Raw genomic sequence first — 22,397 nt, 5'->3', positions numbered from 1 at the left:
GTAACAGCTTTGTTTTTTTAGGGTTAAGGATGAGCTGGTTGTTGGAGCATCTGTAACCCTATCCCTTCTGGGAGTCCCAGCTTAATTGATTTATTTTCTAAATGGTTATTATTGAGCTGTCTTGGTCAGGAAATGTGTGTTGAAATGATGCAAGGAAAACTAAAGTTGAACAGCAAGACTGAATTTCTTTCCTTAATCATGTGATCATTGGACAAAAACATTGTGAAAAAGAAAAAAAAAAACGTAAAATGTACTTTAGAGCACGTAGAAAGTTATAGCTTCTTGAAAAGGCTTAACAGTAAAGCAAAATGTGAGAAAAGGAAGAAAAAAGTTATGCGATTGGTGTGGGGAGCCCATGATGAGGAGGGGGCAGAGGGTAGCACTGAAGGATGTGTGTGTGTGTGTGTGTGTGTGTTGAGGGGGGTTAAACAGGCAGTGAATAGGGTGCCATTTCATCCATGTCCAGCCGTGTAAGTAGAATTGCTGTAACATATCATTGTTCCAACTAAATGCAATTAACTGTGAATGTCCCTTTGTGAGACAGGCCAACACAGTGTGGTACACAGGCCCTTTCGTAAAGTAAGTACATTGTAACTACAGTTTTTTGGTGCATACTACTCCTAAAACTTTGCAGCATGAACTAAAAGGTTGCTTAGGAGGCGTGGCAGTGACAGGGTGATACTTAGACTGGAAGTGCCTGGGGGCCCCTAACTTGATATTTGCTGGGGGCCCCAAAATGCTAACACTGGCCCTGGTCTTCCATTTATTCACTAATTTCAGAGTTGTTGGTCGTCTTCCTGTTCATTACTAACTCCCAGCACCAGATTCTGGTAAAAGTCCAAGGTATTGCTGATTCTTTTAGTCAACTCTTGTACTTTTTTCTCTCTCTTAAGCATTTTCTTTGAAACATTGGAAAAGATGTTACTATTAAAAGCAGTCTATGAATCTTAACATCAGAAGATTGAGAAGCAGAGTCATCTTCTGCTTGCAGACTCGCCTTTTGTTGGATAAATGTTTTTATTTCCTTCTTAGCCTGTTCTGAAACAAAAAATGTCTTTATCCTCCAGGAAAAACACTTTGAAGGCAACGGGATGCAGCAGCTTAAATCTCATGCCTGCCTCTTGACATTCCCTGATTGCTGGGATAAATTTGCTTCTCTTCTGCCTGGTTGACCGTGAATAAACATTTTCTAAAATTTTCTGCTGTCGCCAGTTTTTAATACTTTGCCCTACTGCCACAGTTTCATCAAGATCAACTCTTTTTGATGGTCTGATTGCATCTTTACTAATGTAGGTCTTGGCTGCTTTCTTATGGCCAGGATTGGAGCGTGCACTCAATGTGCCCTTTCAGTTAACAAATTCTGCTGTGGAACACCAGTCCAGTTGCTTATCTGTGCTTTCATTAAATTAATGCAGTCTGTTCTTCCAGTTTCTCTGGTATAATCAAAAATCTCGGGTTTTCTCTGCACGCTATGTCTTTTAGCTCCAGTATTTTTTAAAACAATTCTTCTTGAGAAACTTCATATTCAGCAGTAGTGAACTGAATGGCTGGTTAAAGCTGCTTCTACTTTTCCACCCATTTATTGTTTGAATTGATATTTTCTTTCAATGTTTCACTTATTTTAATCACCTCTGAGTACATTTGATTTATTTTTTCCTCTAAATTACTGGAAGCCTTCTCTTGAACCAAAGCTGAAACATGAACTGCTTTTTGTTGAACAACTTTTTTCTAGATGATTTTCTTTTAGGTTTTCTAGATTTCTTTTTTGCTGGTATCCAGGCAGTGTATCTACTAGCCAGTAACTGAATTTTACCAAAAAAAAAAAAAATTTCATTTTCAGTCCTTTTTGTCAATTTCTGTTTTCATAGATCCAAAAGCACTAAGCAATCAAACGGACAGTCAGTAAGAAATAATAAAAGAAATTTATTAGGTGAGCGCTTTCGGCTGTGAAATCCAGCCTTCATCAGACAAATTCAACTGCATAATGCAACACTTTATGCATAAGGTGTGCTTGAGACAATTAATCAATTAAGGTATAAAACCGCCAAACGGCGAGAAGTACTACCTACCATTTGCTTTTTGTGCCTATACATGCATTACTTCATTTTAATTACACATATTAATTTATATCAATGTACTTTTATATAAATATATGTAACACTATGACTATAATTTAAAAATTCTTGTGAAACTGTATTTAAAAAATATTATACAATTATTAATAATTGTTAATAAATTGAATAATCTGAATAACTAAAAAACGGAAATTGTTGAAATCAATAACCCGTTATCTATTATTAATAATGCATTTTTTGGCATTTAGTTTCAATCCATGATTTTGACATCAGTTATTTATTTGGGACAAACCTTGCAGGATGGCTAAATCATATGGGGATTCAGTGACTGCTCCTAGCTTGCAATCATCTGCAAATGTAATTAGCCAGAGTCCTTTAATGTTTCCTTTTACTTCAGAACAAAAGGATGCCAAACAGGGGAAGTCCCAGCACAGAACCCCAGAGGACACCACTGTTGACTAGTCTACTTGTGGAGGTAACTCCCCTTATTTTCATTTCCTGCTTCCTATCTGTGAGGCATTTGGCAATCCAGTGGGTAACATAGGGGTTTATTCCCAGTTTATTTAGTTTTTCTGCAATGCTTTAGTGGGTAATTGTGTTAAATGCTTTGGCCAGGTCAAAGTATATATTGCGAGCCATTTTGCATTCATCCATTGTTTTGGGGGCCTTTTAAGTAAAAAATCCACCAGGTTGAGTAAGCATGACCTGCCCATGATAAATCCAAACTGAGACAGATCAGTGTTTGGGGGTTCCCTATGTCTTGATTGATTATTTTCATAGTAATTCTCTCCATGGCTTTGTATAGGTGGCTGGTCAGACTTATGAGTTTGTAGTTGCCTGGGTGTGTGGAAAGTCCTTGATTGTGCATGGTAATGACTGTAGCTGTTCTCCATTTGCTAGGTACAAAACCTGTATGGAGGCAGAGATTGAACAGTGTTGTTAGGGGTGTGGCTAAGTCATGCGTCATGCTATTTAGGATACATCCATGGATATTGTCAGGACCCAACAATGTGGTATTTTTAGTTTTGATAGCACTTTTAGGACATGAACTTGTGTGATAGCCAGAGGTGAGCCAGTGTTAGTATATCTTGAGGGACGAACAGAGGGGGAGAGAGAAGTAAACTTAGAGCTAAATTTTTCAACAAATAGGTTCACTATATATCTTCAGCCTCAATGTAGGTAATATTGTTCATAATATGCTTAGAGCATTACTGTGTTTTGATTTTGAGATTATGAACATAATTAAAAACTGCCTTGTGATTGCCTTTGGCTTGGATTGCTGTTTTAGCCTCAAACTTGGCTTTGGTAGATTTTATTAAGCTTCTGAGTTATTTATTTCAGTGACAAGGGCAGAAACATTCTGAGAATTAGTCTTCTTACTTTTAGTCAAAATTATTTTCCTTATATTATAAAGGTTGTTGAATGTATGGTTCCATCAGGTGAGTTTGTTTTTGGGGTTTGTTCAGTCTGCATGCATGGGGGTGGGAGGTTGGCATAATGGTTAAGGTGTTTACCTTATACATACAAAGTGCAGGGTTTGATTCTCACATGGGGTGATTGGCTAGGCTTAAAGTGGCTGTCAAGGGCAGTTAGCCTAGTACTAATCTATGAACCTATAATAACCCTGTCTGGTAAGGGCGGGAGACTTCATGACTGATGTGGAATATATTATGGTATTAAGCAGATCCATCAGTAGTGAACACTGATTACTACTTGTTAATATTTTAAACATTTTAAAAAGTAATTAAATAATGTTTATTATCAAAGTTTTGTGCACTTCACATCATTTGGAAATTATTCATAGTTTTTTATGTGTTTAAACCTCTTCATTAGGTTTTACAGGTCAAACATCAAGGAACAAAGTCAATTGTTGTAATGGCAAGATAAGTAGGAATTGTGTGTACGCATTAACATATTGTGATTTATGTTCTGTGTTTAAAACAGGTATCCCTTACATCGGCAGGTGATGGCTGCTATGTTGGTGCACCATTCATCCAAAGAAGTTTTTCGGGCAGCTGCAAATGTGCTAGCGACCTTAGCAGAGCAAAGTGGTAAGAAGTTATAGTAATGCTGTTCAAATTTCATTTTTATTTAAAAAATATCTTATGAAATCTATAGAAAGGGAGTGGCAAAACGGAAACATGAGAAAGGAAAAGCTAACAGCTGTAAGTGTGAAATCAGACCCAACTGGAGATCCAGGAAGGCTTTTCACAAGCCAGAAGCCTTAACATGGCCGGTTTCCACTTGTGGTAACCCTTTGTGATTATACCACCCTTCCACTAAGGTTTCCCAATGGCAGAGGCTTCAGCACAGAGGGCATTCCTGTTGGTCTTGCTGCATGCTAATACTGTAATCTGGGAGAGAAGTAATGCTAATTAGCTATGTGCTCCTCCCAGAAATGCCTGTGGCCCCGGATTTGCACTGCCATGTAATTCCGAGAATTGCACAATTACATAATTTTCCATTGTTAGAGGAGAAAAAGTGAATGCCCTCAAAAGATGATGATCACCCATTCATTCCTATGGAAGCAGTCAGGGTGCAGGTAAGTTCAGCGAAGATGTAATAGTGGGATGTGTATGTGTAAGTGTGTGGACATGTGTGCCCTTGTCTTTAGGGGTATGAATGAAGCCAGATTAATGTATGCAGTTGTATTGTCATACTAGAAGGATTAGGCCAGGGAAAGTCAGGTGTGTATGTGCACGCTTGTGTGTGTTTGTGTTTCTGTGGTGAATGGGTGAATATTTCTGTATGTGTGATTGACTGTGGGAAGGAGCTTATTTGTTGTTGGTTATGTGTGTGTGTGTGTGTGTATGTCTGTGCGCTGGAGGGTACCTTTGCCAATGTAATGCATGGGACACCAGGGATAGCACTACTGATGTCATGTCTGACAATGCCAGTGTTAAACAAGCATGATATCTAATGTGCTAATAATGATGCATTTCTCATTGCTGCCATAGCTACATCTGAATCTTATTTTCTTCACTGTTGTATGAATTGACCTACCTGCAGTAGGCAGCTTACACAAGTTGTGAGAATCTTGCTTAGGATTCATAGTACCTAAAAGCAGTTGCACACACATTGGAAGTAACACCCAAGTAGAATGAATTGCATAAGTTTGCAACTATTTAAATTGAATGCTATTGTAATTAAGGTGGGTATTAGAAATATTTCAGTAATTCTATGAAAGGCTGTATAAAGCTGAGAAGTATGGAAATCAAGAAGATATACAAATGAAAATGTTTATGGAAGAATTAAATATGCCAAAGTTAGAGGTAGATGAGGCTTAATTACTAATTGTTAGGATAGGAGGAGATGAGATAAAATTGTGATGTATAACCAATGTACAGGAAAGTCCCCAGGAATAGTTGATATTCCTGTGGAAATTTGGAAGCTAGGAGGGAAAAGACTGATAAAGATCTGGAAGGTTTTGTTTAACCCTATTTTAAGAGGAGGAGAAGTACCAACATCTTGGAAGAAAGCTGTGGTAGCTGTAATACCTAAAGAGGGTAAAGATCCATTAGTCCTAGCTTCATACAGGCCCATTTCAATACTAAACCATGATTATAAAGTGTTCATTTCTATTATGACTAAATGAATGACAAAAGTAATGCCAAAATTGATAGATATGGATCAGTGTGGTTTAGTGTAGGGGAAGCAAACATTTGGCAACATTAACAGAACACTGATGATCCAGAGAGAAGCAAAATGTAACAATATAGCATTGTTGTTGGTGGGTCTTGATGCAGATAAAGCATTTGATAGAGTAAGCTGGGACTTTATGAACTGGGCAATGAAAGCATTTGCATTTCCTGAAAAAAATTTTAAGATTGATTACAAGGATGAGGTATCAGAGGAGAAAATTAAAGTAGGCAGGGTCCTGCCTGATAATCTCTGCTTGAGCAGAGGAACCAGGCAGGGGTGCCCTCATCCCCCTTTATTTGCATTGTATTTAGCACCATTGGCAAAGATAATAAGGGACTCAGAAATTCAAGGATATAATTGGTATGGTAGTCAAGAATAGCTGACTCCATTTGCAGATGATATTATTTTATACTTGACAGAACCAGAAAGAGAAATTACAGTGTTGTGTAATATTTCGAGACAGTTTCAAATCGTTTTGGGAGACAAAGTTAATGAAGCTAAAACAAAGGCAATAGCGGTAAATTATGTACCTGCACACGAATTGGTCCAGCAGTATCCATATTTACGAGTACATGATAAAATTAAATATTTAGGAGTATGGATTAAAATAATTCTGGTATGGCAGCTAATAATATGTGGGAAGAGACAAAACAAAAGATAATACAAAAACTGAAAAAAATTGAAGCTTTGTTATATGGCTATGGATAGTAAGTTGCAAGCAGTCAAAATGTTTTTAGTCCCTTTAGTCTTATACACAGGTGAAGCATATTTTTATCAACCAGAGAAGAAGTTGTGGTAGCAATTAATAAGGAGTTGAAGGACTTTATCTGGAATGGGAAATCGGCAAGAGTCAAGTGGGATAAGCTGATTCTTTCAGTAGAACAGGGCAGATTGGGATTACCCAATTTGAAGGAGTATTTCAGAGCTACACAGTTAAGGCTCCTATACATAGCACAAGCAGAAAACTATAATTCAAAGTGGAAAAGGATGATGTTGAAGCAAGGGGGAAGCTCAAGAAACAAGGAGAGACTGAGGTTTTGGATGCAGGACTTTAAGGAGAATAACAGTAATCATACAGAAGATTATATCCGTAAAGTAGTAGAAAGTAGAACTAAGCTAACATGGGAATGGAGAAATAAGATTTTTCTGCCAATAGAGATAACTGCAATTAGGGATATAGATAATAGGCAAGAGGGGGCTGGAATTTATTGGAGAAAACTGGCAAAAGAACCAAGTATTGTGAGCAAATAACTAGAGAGGGAAAGGTAATAGAATGGGAAGAGGCCAAGAATTTATTTGGACTGCAGGTTAGAGATTGCCTTCCCTATCAAGGATTGATATCAGAATATATGCAAAGAGAAAGAAATAGGGAGGTCCTAAACAAAAGACCAACACTGATCAAGTTTTTAGTAGATTCTAGAACAGAAGCTGCCATTAAAAAAGGAATAATTATAGAGCATATAAACTATTGCATGATAACTATAAGAATCAATCACAGGAGGTTAGAAAGGATTGGGAAGAGAGATTGGATAAGCAAATCGCAAAGAAACAATGGGAGGATATATGCAACTCTCCCAAATATGCAACAAAATCTAGATGATTTAGGATTTTTGCTTGGAAATGTTTACATAGATGTTTTTATACCCCAAGTAGACTCCAGATTCCTCAGGTAGACAGCCAATGTTAGAAGTGTGACTGGGAAGAAGGATGTACTTGGGAACATATTTTCTGGGAATGTGGTGGGTTGGCGGACTTTAAGGATTCCTTGTGGGATGCACTGTCAGAGATGCTGGGTTGGCAGATTGGTGTGACGAGGGAGATGATTTTTCTGAGTTGTGATACAGAATCGGAATTGCCTAGGCATGGTAAGGCCTTGCTGTGTCTAATTACAGTGGCTGCCAAAAAAGCAATTACTAGAAAATGGAAATCAAAATCTAAACCAACTATATTTTAAATATTGAATATAGTAACAGAGATAAAACAACTGGAATTAAGATCTTTAGGAAAAGGGTAGGAGCAAACTACACAGAAAAAATGGGAATTGAGGGAACAATACATACAGGGGAGGAATGAGGTTTAAAAGAAGGCAGGACTTAAATGAGCTATGTAATGTTTGACTGAAGATGACTGAGTAGATTATAAGTGATATATAATATTTGCAGCTGGGAGTGTGTTAGTATGGTTTGTGATGTAAAATGTTTGCAGCTAGGACTGTGTCGGTGTGGTTTGTTTTCATTTATATAATTTGTATGATTGTTTATGTTCCAAGAGATGGTTTAATAAAGATGTTTCTTGTTTAAAAAAGGGCCTGGAATTAAATAATTTATGTAATGTTGCCTAGGGTATATAGCAATATTATGTGACGTATAACGTTTGTTAATGTTAATTTAATACCGTTTGATTACTTTTGTATAACTGTAAATTTGCCTGTGTCACAAATGATAATTCAATAAGGGTGTTTTAAAAAAAAGAAAATGAAATTAAGGTGGGTGTATAAACCAGTTAGATTATGGGGATTTTCAAGATGGCTGCACACTAATCAACAGCTTAACTTCAGCTTTCATAATGTGAAAACAGAAAGTGACAAACTGCAGACAGAGATACTGTCAATCTGAATTAAATTCAGTTACTGGCAAATAAGTATACTTGCTGGATGCCTGTAATGAAGAAACTAGGAGATCCTGAAAGAAAATCAACTAGAAAAGGTGACAAGAAATGCTAATTGGGAAGAATGTTGCAGATGTTCAGCAAAAAGCAGCTCAAGCTCCAGCTTTGGTGAAAGACATGGCTTCCAGTAATGTAGATGAAAAAAAAATCAAACGTGCTTAGAGCTGATTAAAAATAAAACATTGAATGAGTACACAGACTCCAGTAAAAAAGGCTGGAAAATGCAAGAAGCTTTAAATAGATATTCAGATAATAAAACTGCAAAAATCAGAGGTTGAAATGAAGATAGGGCTGGCTGAGTATGAGACTGCTTAAGAAGAGATGTTTCAAAAAAATTGGTAGAATTACAAAACAGAGCAGGCAGGTAAAATAGATTTAGATTTTTCTATTGTACCAGATAAACTAGAAGGAACAAGCTGCATTAAGTTTATGCAGGTCCAACAAATAAGCAACTAGACTGATATTCCACAGCAGGAACTGTTAATTGAAAGGTGTATGCTGCAGATATGGCCATTAGAAAACAGCCAAGACCTTTTACAGTAAAGATGCTAACCTACCAGCAGAAAGAGTTGCTCTTGACAAAACTGTGGCAAAAGGACAAAGTTTTAAAGTTGGAGACAGTAGACTGTGTAAAATAATTATTCACTGTACACCATGTATTAGAGAATCAAATTTATTCCAGTAATCAGGGAGTTTCGAGAGGCAGGTGTGAGATTCAAACTGCTATATCCAGCTGTCTTCAGAATATTTTTTCCTGTGGGATCAATGTCATTCTTTAATGCAGGACAGACAAGTTAAGGAAGAAATGCAAATGTTTGCTCAGCAAAAAAAATGCGCCATCAAGCAGAAGGGGACTTTACTTCTCATTCTTCTTATAATAAAGCACAAGGAGAGACTTTGCCAGTGAAGCTTTTTCCACTTTTCCAAAGGAAAATGATCGAGAGACCGTGAAAAGCACAGGATTTGCCCAGAAGAATCAGGAGTACTGTGGATTTGAACAGCTGTCTGGATTTGGGAGATGGAGATTAAGAGGATGAAGATCAGCAACACAAAATTAGTGAATAAATGTGAGAATGTATAGCATCAATCACATTTGACAAGCGCAGCCATATAAGAATAAGTGGAAAGATTGGACTTTTGTTGACTTTGTTAAACTTTTCCGGAACTAAATGTCACTTGCCTTACTTCATGTTTTTTTTGTTTGGAAGGACTCTGAAGGGAGGGGGAGGAGGATGGAAAGAGGTTACTATAAGTAAAACATTTTTTCTTAACAGTATTTCTATGAAACTTTTCACAATATAAATTGCATATTTTATAGTAAAGCATTTTAGTTCTTATATGTGATAAAGTTGTTAAAGCAAACAGGTACTCTCTTTTTTCCTTTTTCCTTCCATTTTCTTTCTTTCTTGTTGTTGTCTTTCGGCTTTTCCCGGTTAGGGGTCGCCACAGTGGAACTCCGGTCTGCTAATGATTGGCAGTAGATTTTCACGAACGCCGAGGTGCCAGCTCGACATTCAACCTTCAACGAAGACACGCCCATTTACACACGTCTTTTGAATGCCCACCCAACCGTGGGGAGGACATGCAGTCTCCACACAGAAGGCACTCCCCGCGCTCCAGCCGAGAATGAAATGGGAGAACCTCTTGTTTTGAGGCGACAACGCTACTGCTGCACCACCGCGGATAAACCTTTTTGGTATTAAGAAATGTAAGCAATATAGTGTAAAAAGAGAAAAAATACTAGACAAAAGCATGTTTAAATTACTAGGCTATAATCTTGATTTATTGAGGTTGGTGTAAAAGGACATAGATCACAATAAATATAGAGCTAATATGTTTTTGCTTACTTCAGCAGGGGTGAATGTCTGGATTAAGACCCCTGGTTTAGGCTAATAACAAATTGTAATCAGAAACAAGCAAATATGAGAACACTGAATATAATGAAAAGTTTTCCTTTAGCAATATTTTTTTCAATTTGTCTTTTTTCTCCTACTTTTCCATAGAGGCAAACTGCTAATAGGGCAGTAAAAGTCGTAACACTGGTTTCTTCATAGTTTAGTACTAGGCTGTCTGCCCTGGGGCATTTGCAAGCCTAGCCCTAGAGATGTGGCTTTCACCACCCCATGTAGTGGTACTAAGGTGTATAGAATAAATTTAGAATACTGTGCCTTTGTCTAGTAGTGACACATTGAAGACCCCCTTACTTATTAAAATTAGTTTGCTGTGCCTCTGTTAAGTAGCGACACAGGGGTGACCCCCGGGGTAAACCTACAATCTCCCATCCACTCATCAAGATTTCTCTTGAAGAGAGTCAATGAGGGTCTCTGCCTAACATGGACTGGGATTTTGTTCCAGAGTATGGGAAGCCTCTGAGTTATGAATCTGTCCCTCCAGCATGTTCTATTCATGTTTGTACTGAGGTTTAAATCTTTGGCTTTCGTGGTTCTTATGGATTTTGATTTTTTGAGGTGGAGCATGTCCATCAATTCCTGGTTGGACATGGCCTTGTACGTCAGGCACAGATCACCTCTGAGCAGGCGGTATGCTACTGAATAGAGCTGGAGTTTCTTTAGCCTGGCAGCATATGACATATGTTGGAGACCCTTGATCCTCTTGGTGAGGTACTTCTGGGGTCTCTCCAGCTGTTGTAAGTGCCGGGTGAAGTACATACCAAATGGGGCACTGTACTCAATCATGGGCCTGATAAGAGAGGAGTACAGGGGCACGATGACCTCCTTTGATCTTTATGTGAACCCCTTCATGATAAGGTGGGCAAGGTAGAAAGTCTTTCTAACCACTTTGGCAACGTGGGTGTCAAATGAGAGGTCACTATCAACTTGGGTCTCCAGGTCTCTGATTATTTTTCGGTACTCAGTGGGTTACTGTCTATGTGATAATTTGTGGGTACTTTGTTTTTCCCAAAGGGGATGACTATACATTTCTTGGCATTCAGTTTAAGGCCATGATTCCGGCACCAGTTGTCCGTTTCGGTGAGGCCTTTCTGTAGGATGTATGGGTCAGCTGGTGTATCGACTATGGCGCCTAGTTTGCAGTCATCTGCGAACTTCGTCAGCCACAACCCTCCCATGTTTGCTTTCACATCTGAGAAGTAAATGTCGAACAAGAGGAGTCCCAGGACAGAGCCCTGTGGGACACCACTTGTGACTGGCTTTGAGTCTGACATGGCTCCCGCAATCTTGACTTTATGGGTTCTGTTCTTTAGCCAGTTTGCAACCCATCTTGTGACATATGGATTTACATTTAAGCTGTTTAGCTTATCTATGATCCCCGAGTGGGGTATTGTGTCGAAGGCTTTAGCCAAGTCTAGGTAGGCTGTATGGACTGCCTTGCCCTCATCAATGGCTCTAGTGACTGTTTCGAAAAAGTCAACCAGGTTCAAAAGGCAGGATCTGCCCTTTACAAAGCCGAACTGGGTGGGATCAAGTGTCTGTAGGTCCCCAATGTCGTTGTTTATGAGTTCCATAATAATTCTTTCCATAGCTTTGCAAGCCAGGCTGGTCAAGCTTATGGGGCGGTAGTTCCAAGGGTCTGTAGTGGAGCCTCCCTTGTGGAGTGGGACCACTGTTGCTGTACGCCAGTGTTCAGGTACATATCCTGTAGTAAGACTAAGGTTAAATAGCATTTTTATATGCGGGTTTAGCTCCTCTTGGAGTTCACGTATCACGCAGCCGGGGATACCATCAGGTCCCATAGATACTGTGTTTTTTGCTTTGCTGAGGGCGGTTTTCACCTGGACATCAGAGATGACAGGGAGGTTACATTCAGCTGGGATGAGTATTTCTTCTTTTGGAGGTGAGGGAGGGGAGAAATTTTGCACTGAACCTGTCTGCCAGAATGTTGGCAATATCTGTGGGTTCGGTAATTTTTTTTAACATGGTTAAAAGTTAATGATTTATGAAAATATGTAAGTAGTTTTCATATGTGGGGAGAGGGAATAAAGAACAGACCAAGTAGTGTAAGTAGAAGCACAGGCAGTAACATGAGTCTTAGCATGGATAACCTTAATTTCAGGTAAACTAGGGCTTGCATTATCAGCTGTCTGTTTGACACAAATGTTTCTATGTGGGGGGGGGGGTTAAACTTCATTATTTGAAGCAAACAGTTGTAAAATGTGACATAGATTCCAATGTCGACGATAAAAAAATGTATAAATGATTAACCTGCTAAACATTAATGGGTGTATGTTTCACAAAATGTGAAATCAGACATTTAAAAAAGCTGCCATATGTAATAGGTAGGAATAATGAGTTTTCACCATAATGGTGACTTTTTCATATTTTGGAATGTTAATGGTCTCACGGGTATAGACAAAAAGGAAAGAATACTTAATTATATTAAGAAATGCAAAGTGCAAATAGCAGTGTTAACAGGATACATATTTGGAAAGAACGTGCATGTGAATTTGATAAAGAGAGGCTTTCAAGATGGATATTCTACGGAATATAAAGGGCAAAGGAAAAGAAGAGTACTTATATTAATTACCAGAGGAGCTCTATTAGTGATAGTAGAGGAAAAAGTCAATAATGGCAGATTTGCAGTAGTAAGGGGCTACCGACAAGAGATGAGGATTATGCTGGAATGTATTTATATTCCGCCTAAAACTGCTGTTTTGGAGGTTAAAAAATTTGGGAGAAATAATCAGCTTTCAGCAGGGAATATTACTTAAAGGCGGGGACTGGAATTTGTTTTCCAAAAATGAGGATATATCTGGGGGGCCTAGAAGAGAAAATATAACAAAAGAGGGCAGATTTCTGAAGAGATTTATGAAAATATTTGGTATGAAAGACATGAATTCCATAGCAAGAACTCCGAGAGAATGTATACATATTATTCCCCAAGATACAATAACTGGGATAGACGTGATAGAAATTATATTTCACAGGCACTTGTCCATTTAATTGAGCACTTTTAGAGGAGGAGGCTGAGCCCTAAAAAGGACCAGGCTAAGAATAACAAAAAATAAAAGTCCACATCCTGGCACAATGAAACACACCAAAAAACAAGGGGGCTTGAGAGAAGGCAACAGTGATCATTCGAACATCTACTATTATGGTAACTTCAGCTTACAACTCTGTACTGTGTTTTTCATATTGATAATTACCTTAGCTATATGGGTAGATTACCATAGCTAACTATATTTGGGAGATGGCAGGAGAAGGAGTCCCTGTAGAATGGTCCTAGAAAAGCATGATCTAGGCATAGAGAAGGAATCCAGCTTACAGAGCTTGTAAAAATATGTACAGTAGCAGCTGCTAGAATACCTCTAGAATCTAATCCTTTCCAAAAAGTCATAGAAGAAGCCAAGATCCTTGTAGAGTGGACCTTGACCCTGCTTTGAATAGATTTGTCATGGTGTGTATAACAAAAGTTAATAGCCTTAGACAGTCGTTTGGATTTAGTCTGTTTTGAAACCAGTTTTCCCTTCCTCTTACCTTCACAAGACATGAACAGTTGATCCGATGATCTCAAAGGTTTACTTCTGTCAAGACAGTGCTTGATTGTCTGTGGAAATCCAAGGTATGGAGTATCCTTTCTTATTCATTTTTAGGTTCAGGAAAGAAAATGGGGAGATGGATAGTTTGTCTGATGAAGGGTTTGGTTAAAACCCGAATGTGCTTACTATTTTATTGAATAAAAGGGACTGCAACTATAAACATGTTATTCCTAGTCATGGTAGTACTTTGGTGACTTGTTGAAGATGGATAGTTTGACTTAAAAGTAAACTCTGATGCCACTTTAGGCATAAAAGAAGGATTAGTTCTCCTAAGAAACCCGGTTACTGTGGAAAATAAGGTAGGGTTGACTAACCATTGAAGCTCAGATAACTTTCCTGTATAGGTCAGAGCAATCAGTAAAACTGTTTTCCATGTTAAGAACCTCAAGTCAACCAGATTAGCCGATTAAAATGGAGCAAGTGTTAGTTTCTGTAATACAAAATTAAGATCCCAAAGGGGGCACTGGTTTACTTGGAAGCCTTTTATGCAAAACCCCTTTCAAGAACATTTTCACATGTGACTGCCTCGAAAGAGAAGGATGCATGGGCAGACATGCTGAAATAGCCAATAAATGAACCTTGCTAGACAAATTAGAAAGTCCACAAGGTAGTAACTCACACAAATATTATAAAATCAGAGAACAGCTAGCCCTGAATGGGTGATGGTTATGTTGCTGGCACCAACTAGAAAAGCTTTTTCATTTGCTAGTATATGGTTGTCTAGTAGCAGGGTTTCTTGCCTCCATTAGTACTTGTTACGCATCCTCAGAAAACAAGTGCCTAAAAGGAATTAAGACTGTATTATCCAGGCAGTCAGTTGAAGATTATTGATGTATCAGGCACTCCTGTTTTTGTGTGAGTAGAACCATGCTGTGAGAAAGTTTGTGGTAATTGCTCTGGCCATTTCCAAAAGAAGGGAGAACCACAGTTGACTGGGCCAGAAGGGAGTCACCAGATTTATCTTGGGGGATTCCTTTGAAATCTCAGAAGTATCCTGAATAGTAGTGGAAAGGGTGGAAAGGCATATAGGAACATTCTTGTGCAAAGAAAAGAAAAGGCATATGTCTTCCAGGCCTTCTTGCATGGAGTCCTGGAACAGAATTTTGCAAGTTGATTGTTCAGAGAGGAGGTAAAGAGGTCTACTTGAGGAACTCCACACAGATGGATCAAATCTTAGAAGACCCCCGGATCTAGTTTCCATTCATGACGGCCTGCCCTGTTTCTGCTTGGTTTGTCTGCCACACAGTTTTGCTGTGATGGACAGTAAGATGCCTGTAGAGTGAGATTGTGCTGTGAAGCTATATCCCAAGCTGACTTGGCTAGTCTGTAAAGGGGTCCGACCTGGTTCCCCTTTGATTGTCAATGTCCCACATCACTGTGGTATTGTCTGTAACCACTTGAAGAGGTCCTAGGGATGAATGATAGTTCAGAAAATTGAGTGCCTTGATCAGGGTAAGCATCTCCTTGATATTTATGTGTTTGTATCTCTCCTTGGTGTCTCACACCCCCTTTTGTCTGTCTTGAAACTGCTCCCCAAGCAAAACCCGAAGCATCTGTGACTGACCCTTTTGGAGCAGGGAAGGAAAAGGGGGGAGGACCTTGATTTAAGGATGTCTGTTGTTTCCACCAAGTGATTATTTTTCTGGAATTATAGCTAAACTCACTAAACTAGGTATAAATCCCTACGTCACAAGATGGGTTGCCAACTGGCTCACTGACAGAACCCACACTGTAAAAGTTGTAGACTCCAAATCTGACCTCAAAGCAGTGACAAGTGGAGTACCACAGGGTTCCGTCCTGGGACCTCTCCTGTTTGGTATCTACTTCTCTGAAGTACAGGCTAACACAGAAGGCCTCTGGCTAATGAAGTTCGCAGATGACTGCAAACTAGGAGCCTTAGTCAAGTCCCCAAATGATGTGGACATCTACAGAAGGGCCTCACTGAGACAGATGCCTGGTGTCAGAGCTATGGCCTCAAGCTCAATGCCAAAAAGTGCAGCGTCATCCCCTTTGGTAAAAACTGTGTACCCATGAACTACCACATAGGCAGCAATCTACTTAACAACGAATGCGTGATAAGAGACCTTGGGACCTAGGTGGACAGTAGTCTTTCCTTTGATAGTCACATCGCCACAGTAGTCAGGAAGTCCTTCTACGTGGCATACCTCATCATAAAAGGGTTCTCATCCAGGAAAAAAGAGGTCATTGTTCCCCTCTACTCATCACTCATTAGACGCATTATAGAGTACAACGCCCTTTTTGGAATGTACCTCACAAGACATCTGCAGCAGCTGGAAAGGCCACAGAAGTACCTCACAAAGAGGATTACTGGCCTCAAACAAATGCCGTACACTGACCGCCTCAAAAAACTCCAGCTTTACTCCGTAGCATATCGCCTACTCCGAGGTCATCTCTGCCTAACATGTAAAGCTATGTCAAACTCAGAGCTGTTGGACATGCTACACCTAAAGAAATCCCAATCCCTCCAAGCTACACACTCTAGGGACCTAAACCTTGTCACCTGAATAAACAGGACACGCTGGAGGAATAGATTGCTGTCCCAGAGACTTCCTATACTCTGGAACAAGCTACCCATCTATGTCAAGCAAAGTTCTTCATTAGCACTCTTCAAGAAAAATCTTGATGAGTGGATGGGAAATAGGGAATACACCCCGGGGATCACTTCTTTGTCTCTGCTGGACAGTGGCATAGAAAAATAACTTTATTGGGTGGCGTAAGCTATGGAAGCTGGCTAGGCTTACTTAGGCCCTTGGGCCGATAGCCTAATACCTACCTATGACAAACCCCAGTACTGGGATCTTATGAGATAAAGGGTGTTGATGCTGGGACCAAAGAGATTTCAGATACCACTGTATCTTTCTCATGTGGAGCCTTGTCAGGGTATCATGAGAATCATAGATGCCATGAGACCCCAAATCCTGAGGTATTCCCTCACAATGACTGACATCTGAGTGGAAAATCATAGAAATAGATCTAAATAAAGATCTAGATTTTCCTGTGGAGGAAAAGCTGTTTGACACTGTTGGAAACTCTTGGTGTTCTGGCTGAAGTGTGATTCTCAAACAATCTGGAAATACATCGCTGATTGATAAGTATATTTCTTGGCATTTTAACGTTTCAGAGTTCTGCATTGTCTTAATTGACTGAATTATTTTATATATTTTCTGGCATTGTTTTATGTTTCTCATCTGTCCTGAAACAGTTTTCCCCCTTCCCCTCACCCAAGCCTTGTAGTGTTGTTATAGTTGGTGGCTTTGCAGTTGCCTGCCCCTACTGTAAATTTGATCTGGGACACCCCTCCCAGTCTGGTGTTCACTCCACGTAGAGAACATTTGAGAAGGCCAACCCACTTAGGTTATTAATCTTGAATTTTTCTTCTGCTCCTCCTTCCTCTCTCCTTGCACTTTACTAAAAAAAGCACTTTATTTTGCTTTTGCCTCTTCTTAAAAGTACTCAATTGTATTTATTCTGCATTTATTGCTGCTTGTTAGTAGCTTGATTAAATTGTAACTGTTATTCTAAGCCTTTGGTTGAAGCACTTGGGCTTCAGACTAGCTTTTTTTACATTAAGAAGGTTTGTGGTCTGCACCGTTGTGGCAGGACAGGTAGCTTACATTCTTCTAAGTTGGGAGTTGCTGATTGCAGGCTTAGTGTCTGTTATTCTAAAAGTATATTAGTTCTGGTTTAAGCACTTGGGCTTTGGGCCAGTTATTAAGTTAATAAGAAGGTGTGGTCTGCACTCTTGTGGGAGGAGAGGGCAGATTCTGCCCTTCTGAGCTGGGAGTTTCTGGTTAAAGGCTTATTGTGCCTGCTTATTTGTACTGTTTCTTTCTGAAATTGGTATGCCTTGTTTGCTGTAGCATAGACTAAATTCAGACCTGCTGAATCTAGCTTTGTTTGTATAACTTGAGCACTAATCCAGACCATCTTTTTTTAAAGAAGGTTCCCCTTCACCCTAGTGGCAGGAGTGTGCAGTTAGAACTTGTCTGATTGAAGATTGCTGGAACGCAGCTCAGTTTTTAGCTTTTAATTGGTTAATTTGTTTAAATCAGTTTGCTCATTTGCTACTGTTATATAAAACAAATGCACTTTATGCATAGCCACTTAGCTAGGGTTAAACTAATAACTCAGCACCATAAAGTCTGCTCTTCAAATTTGCCCTTAGAATTATCCAGATTTTTTAGTTTTAGCACTCAGATCTGTTTCTTTGAGCTCAGCACTTGTTCAGAACTCGTTGTAAGCACTAAATAAGCTACAAATTACTACAGCACTCAACTTTCCTCACTTGTCTAGAGGAAAACAGTTTTTAGTACTTAATAAATAAGCCGCTATCCAGGCGTGTCTAAGGGTCAGCTCCCGGTGTTTTCCCCTGTCTACCTGATGAATCTGGACATCTTGGGACAATGCAGCAATTGCTTCATGTACACAGACAACCCTCTCCTCCTACCACTCAACACTACAACCTGTGAGAGATGCACTTATACAGCCAAACCTGAAGCAAAGCTCTCTTCACCCAAGACTGGACTAGACAGTCAAGAGGAGTAGGTAAACACTTGCACTACACCACACTACACTCATCACATAGTCCCTCAAAACCTACACCACCAAAACACACACATAGCAACACAAAACACACATCTACATTCGCAGAGCTCTCAATAAAAATCTGCTCAAGCATCAGAGACCTCCAAAGCAGAAACTTAACCTCCACCCCCAACACAACCCAAATGACACATAGCCCACAAACTCAGTCCACTCAACCACAGTCCATAAGGCATAACAACGTACCCAACACCCTAGTCATAGGTGGCTGTATAGTCAGGCGCACTGATGTTTCACTCACCAGGCTAAGGTTAAACAAGGAGAAAGTTACTGTCAGCTGCCTGTTAGGTGCCAGGATCCGCTACATAACGCACGCACTCAGGTCACTCCACAACAAGTACAAATATGACTCTGTCATTGTCCATGTTGGTGTGAATGACCTGAGACTTACCTCCCTGGACTACATGAAAAGAGACATGGAGGAGCTGTCCGATCTTGAAAGCTCAGGCAGGTATGGCCCTAGCCCCGAGTAGCACCCTGAATCATACCACAGTACAAGGACAACATGATTGATTTCAACAATTGGTTAAGCTTCTGCTGTCATTCTAAGAGGATATAGTATCTGTCTGCCTGGGATGACATGATCGACAGACCACGATTCTTTGCCAGAGATGGCCTGCACTTGTCGCCCTTGGGATTCCGGATACTGGCTAAGGCTCTTGCCACCCCTATAGTGCCTTTTTAGTCAAGGTTCAAATGACAAATTCACCACTGTAACCGGTACAAGCAAGCAAAATCTGAGGGTAATGCTGCTCATTGCTAGAAGTCTAAATCTCAAAATGCATTCACTCGAGGCAGTCCTTAAAATAGAGAACATTGACATCTGTGCAGTGACAGAGACCTGGTTCAAGGCTCCAGAGAGCACCCCTGCATTACTTCATACCACACTTTTCGGCCACCTAACCTAGACTGAAACACTAAAGGCGGAGGCGTGTCCATATTCATTAAGGATATCAACACCTCCAGGCTAGTTGATCTGCATAATGCATCCGAGATTATCCAAATGCAACTAACTCTGGGCAGGACCGCAGTCCAAATTGTAACTTGCTACAGATCCCCCACCATGCCCAAGGATTCCCACTCCTCATTTCTTGATACACTGGAAAATATTAGGGTACAACCCAACACCCTAATAATGGGCAATTTTAACTACCCCACCATTAACTGGGAAAACTACTCATGTACCAACTCTTTTGCTAAACATTTTCTGGAATTCGTAAATTCCAGTGCCTTGGATCAACTTATCCACACCGCATCAGGGGTAGCAATATCCTAGACCTGGTTATTACCAACATGGGTGACTGGTGTTCCACACCAGAGGTCAATTCCTTGTTGGTCAGATCCGACCACAAGCTAATCAGCATAAACATCCACATCCCACCCCCACCCCCCATTAGGGAAACCACCGTGAAAAATTTCTCCAAAGCCAACTTCACACTTCCTAAGACAGAAGTGGCAAACTTCACAACAGCCATGCAGACGGGCAATAGAGGTACGACTGCCGAATCCTACACAAATGCACTTTATAAGCACTTACACGAGAGTATGGATCATGCTATCCCTAACAGGACCATGATGCTGTCCTCCAAAAAAGGAAGCCAATTTGGTGGTCCCCTGCCATAAACAAACTCTACAACAGAAGAAAGAAACTGTTGCAAAAAAGAGTAAACTCCCATGATTGGAGGAACTCCCTGGTCAGCCTCAGTAAGAAGCTGAGATCCCTCATAAAATCCTCCAAAGCTAGTTATGAAAACAAAATCACCACTGATTCTAAAGACAACCACAAAGCATTCTATAGCTATGTCAAGAATCGCAATGGCAACACTCAGATCTGCTCTGAGTTACAGCACAATGGCACTAAATATACAGAACCAACTAATACTGCCAACATCCTGGCAGATAGGTTGAGTGCTAACTTTACCCCCTCTCACCCCCTAAAGGGCCCATCTCTATACCAGAAGAATGCAAAGTTCCTATAATCACGGCTGCACAGGTAAAAACCACACTCTCCAAAGCCAAGAACACAGCATCCATGGGACCTGACAACATCCCAGGCTGCGTTCTACATGAACTACAAAATGAACTGTCACCCCACCTAAGCACCATGTTCAATCATAGCTTCACCTCAAGCTTTGTGCCCACTGAATGTCCCACAGCGACGGTTATCCCACTCCACAAAGGGGGAGCCACCACGGACCCTGGGAACTACCGCCCTATTAGCCTTACGAGCCTGGTCTGCAAGGCCATGGAACGTATCATCATGGAACTTTTAAACAAAGACATTGGTAATCTCCAAACTCTGGACCCCACCCAGTTCGGGTTTGTAAAAGGCAGGTCATGTCTCCTAAACCTGATAGACTTCTTTGAAGCAGTCACCAAAGCTGTAGACAAGGGTAAGGTGGTTCACACAGCCTATCTAGATCTCGCAAAGCTTTTGACACCATCCTCCACTGTAGAACTAAAGACAAACTCACTAAACTAGGTATAAATCCCTATGTCAGATGGGTTGCGAACTGGCTGACTGACAGAACCCACACTGTGAAATTAGCAGACTCTAAATCCGACTTCAGACCACTGACAAGTGGAGCACCACAGGATTCAGTCCTAGGTCCCCTCTCCTGTTTGGTATCTACTTTTCTGAAGTACAGGCTAACACAGAAGGTTTTTGGCTAACGAAGTTCGCAGATGATTGCAAACTAGGAGCCATAATTGAGACTCCTAACAATGTGGACATCTTACAAAAGGGCCTCACTGAGACAGATGCCTGGTGTCAAAGCCATGGGCTCAAGCTCAGTACCAAAAAGTACATGGTCATCCCCTTTGGTAAAAACTGCAGTAGTCTCTCCTTTGATAATCACATCACCACAGTTCGTCAGGAAATCCTTCTACGTGGCACACCTCATCACAAAAGGTTTCTCATCCAGGTAAAAAGAGGTCATTGTTCCCCTCTACTTGTCACTCATTAGACCCCATTATAGAGTATAGCACCTTTTTTGGTATGTATCTCACAAGACATCTACAACAACTGGAAAGGCCGAAGAAATACCTCACAAAAAGGATTACTGGCCTCAAACAGATGCGCTACGCAGACCGTTTAAAAAAACTCCAGCTTTACTCCATCGCATATGGAGGTGATCTCTGACTAACATACAAAGCTATGTCAAACCCAGAGCTGTTGGACATGCTTCACTTAAAGAAATCCCAATCCCTCTGAGCTACACACACTAGGGACCTAAACCTTGTCACCACAATAAACAGAACATGCTAGAGGGATAGATTCCTGTCCCAGAGACTTCCCATACATGGAAGAAACTACATATTTATATCAAACAAAGCTCCTCATTAGCACTCTTCAAGAAAAATCTTGATAATTGGATGGGAAATAGGAAATTCACCCTGGGGATCACCTTTGTGGCTCTGCTCGACAGAGGCACAGGAAAATAATTTTCTTGGGTGGTGAAAGCCAGGGTACCTTTTTGGCTAGGCTTGTATAGGCCCTAGGGCTGATAGCCTAGTACCTACCTATGAACCTATGAAATGAGATGTCTAGTTGATGTGTGAAGACATCAGAAAGACTTTTTCATGTTCTCTTGGAATCCTGGCTTGTACTAGAGATCTCTCACCCAAAAGAGAGATTCCTAACCGTTTGAAAAAGACTTGGCAAAGATAAGCCTGTCGTCTTAGTACAGAAAAATGTGGATACCCTGTTGCCTGCAATGAGCTATAACTGTAGCTAGACACTTTGTGAACACTCTTTGTGCACTGGATAGTCCAAAGGGTAAGGCAGAGAACCGATTATGTGATACAGACAGACACAACTTTACGAAATGCCTGAAGTCTAGATGAATAGGAAAGTGATGAAAAGCTTCTTTAAG

General features: G+C 40.3%; 1 protein-coding gene across 1 annotated transcript in view; it reads left to right on the top strand.

The window, feature by feature from the left end:
- LOC122815022 (leucine-rich repeat serine/threonine-protein kinase 2-like) overlaps positions 1 to 22,397 on the top strand; it is a 2,570,681-nt gene that overhangs the window by 79,402 nt on the left and 2,468,882 nt on the right. The window contains 1 exon segment of the mRNA XM_044087274.1: positions 4,020 to 4,126. Within this exon segment, the coding sequence (XP_043943209.1) occupies positions 4,020 to 4,126 (107 nt within the window).

The sequence above is a fragment of the Protopterus annectens genome, chromosome 11.part0 (assembly GCF_019279795.1).
Source record: "Protopterus annectens isolate FY-2018-M chromosome 11.part0, PAN1.0, whole genome shotgun sequence".
Lineage (NCBI taxonomy): Eukaryota > Metazoa > Chordata > Ceratodontiformes > Protopteridae > Protopterus > Protopterus annectens.
This window is presented reverse-complemented; position numbering and strand designations above follow the sequence as displayed.